The sequence below is a fragment of the Aspergillus welwitschiae genome (genome assembly GCF_003344945.1).
Source record: "Aspergillus welwitschiae strain CBS 139.54b unplaced genomic scaffold BDQ94scaffold_3, whole genome shotgun sequence".
NCBI lineage: Eukaryota > Fungi > Ascomycota > Eurotiomycetes > Eurotiales > Aspergillaceae > Aspergillus > Aspergillus welwitschiae.
This window is the reverse complement of record NW_020798697.1, coordinates 1-2095: the sequence shown is the minus strand read 5'-3', so window position 1 is coordinate 2095 and position 2095 is coordinate 1. Positions and strand designations below refer to the sequence as shown.

The 2095-nt window shown below is 49.7% G+C and overlaps 1 protein-coding gene across 1 annotated transcript; it reads left to right on the top strand.

Annotated features, from left to right (window-relative positions):
* Window positions 1-1401, top strand: BDQ94DRAFT_166018 (uncharacterized protein; the record flags this gene model as incomplete). The annotated part of the gene is made up of 3 exons (XM_026770450.1): window positions 1-246; window positions 315-564; window positions 716-1401. The coding sequence occupies 3 exons, from the start codon at window positions 1-3 to the stop codon at window positions 1399-1401; spliced, it is 1182 nt and encodes a 393-aa protein (XP_026630779.1).
* Between the last annotated feature and the right edge of the window lie 694 nt (window positions 1402-2095).

Below are 2095 nucleotides of genomic sequence, written 5' to 3'. Positions count from 1 at the left end.
ATGGCCTCTCCTAGCACCCAGAAGCAACTTTTTAAGCGCTCCAGCGATGAAGAAAGGGAGGAGTTTCCGCTTAAGTGCCAGAGCCCAGTCCCTAACCAAGCCATCTACCCCAATGAGATGTACCTTTGTCGACGAGATGAGTATCACGAAATGATAAATCATCATAAAGCTGTATTTTACAGCCGCACCAGATACAGGGCGGCAGAGGTGACGGTCGGCGATGCTTTTGAGTCGGTATTTGTTCGAGTGAGAACATGGGCAACCATGTGGGGAAAGGGAGAGTCACTCTCACTCTTTCCGATTCGGATAAACAGGCGATTATCGCCAGCTTGGATGAATACTGTGTCCAGGAAGACTGGGATAGCATTCTTCTCAACCTCCCTCCTGATGCTCGTGCTAATTTCGGATTGATCTTGGTTGAGACAATGCTAAATCAGTTCATCTGTACCAAGTTCATAGACTCTCCCTTTTGGTTCATGGACGGAAAGATCACTGCCACCGATTCAGAGACCCAGTCTGACTTCCACAAGAGGTTCCAGTACGTGTACGAGAAGCTCATCCAGGGTCAGTCCATGCACACCACTCTTTCCTTTGCATTTTATTATCATGTTCTTTTGTTCTGCTCTTGTTTCTTCGTCCCATCCATCCTTGTTTCTTACTTCAACCTTCTCACCGACAGACAACCTGATTTACTGACCCTAACAAAACTACAAAGTTTCCCGCGAGGATGCAGCATGGTGGAAATCCATCATTGTCGGAAAGCTCAACGACGAACCCTGCGTGATGAACAACATCCCGCCCACCCCCGTCGGCCGCACCACGGTCAAACATCGCACGGCGCTCGTGAAGACCTATACCGATGAGTTGATGTGTTCGCGGCTCTTTCAGCTCTTGCTTCGGGATCCAGTGACCAAGTACAAACGGTACCAGCGCAAGAAGGACCTGCGCTTACTCCTTGAATGTGCCGCTCAGACCGTCATCCACGCCGATGGTGGTCTCTACGGCAATACGAACATCGTGCGACTGCCAGATCTGCCGAAATTCAATCACTGGTCGGGCCAGATGATCGTCCATCCCTTCCACGCAGGATTTGAACCCGTCGAAGGAAGTCGGGTTTTGATTGTGACGCGGCCGAGCTACAGCTACATCGACGTCCTCTCCCTCAACCACTTCGCTACGGTTCCCCCGTGGAGGGCGAACCGTGCCGAAGTACTGGTGGCTGCCAAGGGGAGAAAAGCACGGGCACTATGGGCAGCAGCAGCAGCCGCCGGTGATGACCGTGAAGACACCGATGGAAGAGACAAAGAGGAAGGAGACAGCCAGGAAGATGATGACACGGAGGAGAATGCTGAGCCCGTCAGGGATCTCCCACCGCTACGCGAGACGTTTTGGCGGCAGTAAACATGCTCTTCACTGTGCGGGACTGGGTGTTGAGAAAGGAAAGCCCTGAGGGGTGACAGTAAACCGTGGGCTTGTTGGCCAATTCAGTACTTTTGGTCGGTCGCGTTCAGTTTCTGTACAATGTAACTTCAGTTTTCGTCCTTGTACCGCCAGTCCGTAGCGTGTTGGGTGTTGTCTGATCGTAATTGAGAGTTCCCTGACTTCATCGTGGGTGTTTAGACCCTTTCACACGACGGCTGTAATTATCCGGCCGTGACAAGGCTACTACTCTCCTCGATGCTGCTGAATACTGACTACAGTAACCGTTCATAGTATCTTGTGAGCTTCCTTCTACCGGGAAAAAAAATAAAAGCTTCTTGGACAACCTTTCAGTGCGAGGTAGTGGCAGTGGAGATGAATGGCAGAAGCAATGCCGGGCAAACGACGGATGCCTTAAATGGTGCACCAGAAAGAGTAGTAAAGTTGTGCCAGGCATACTGCTTTTCTCCTATGAGTTGAAGAACTTGGAATTAATACATTCTAGATACACAGGTGATTACTATATAGTGGATGATACCCCGAAATTTTAGAAGCAGAAGGAAAGGCGACAGCCAATGCGACCAAAAATAGGTCGACATTGCCGTAAAGTAAGAAAAAAAGAGAAGGAGACATTGCAACAATCTGAGCCGATTAATAAAGAGTAAGACCAAAAAAA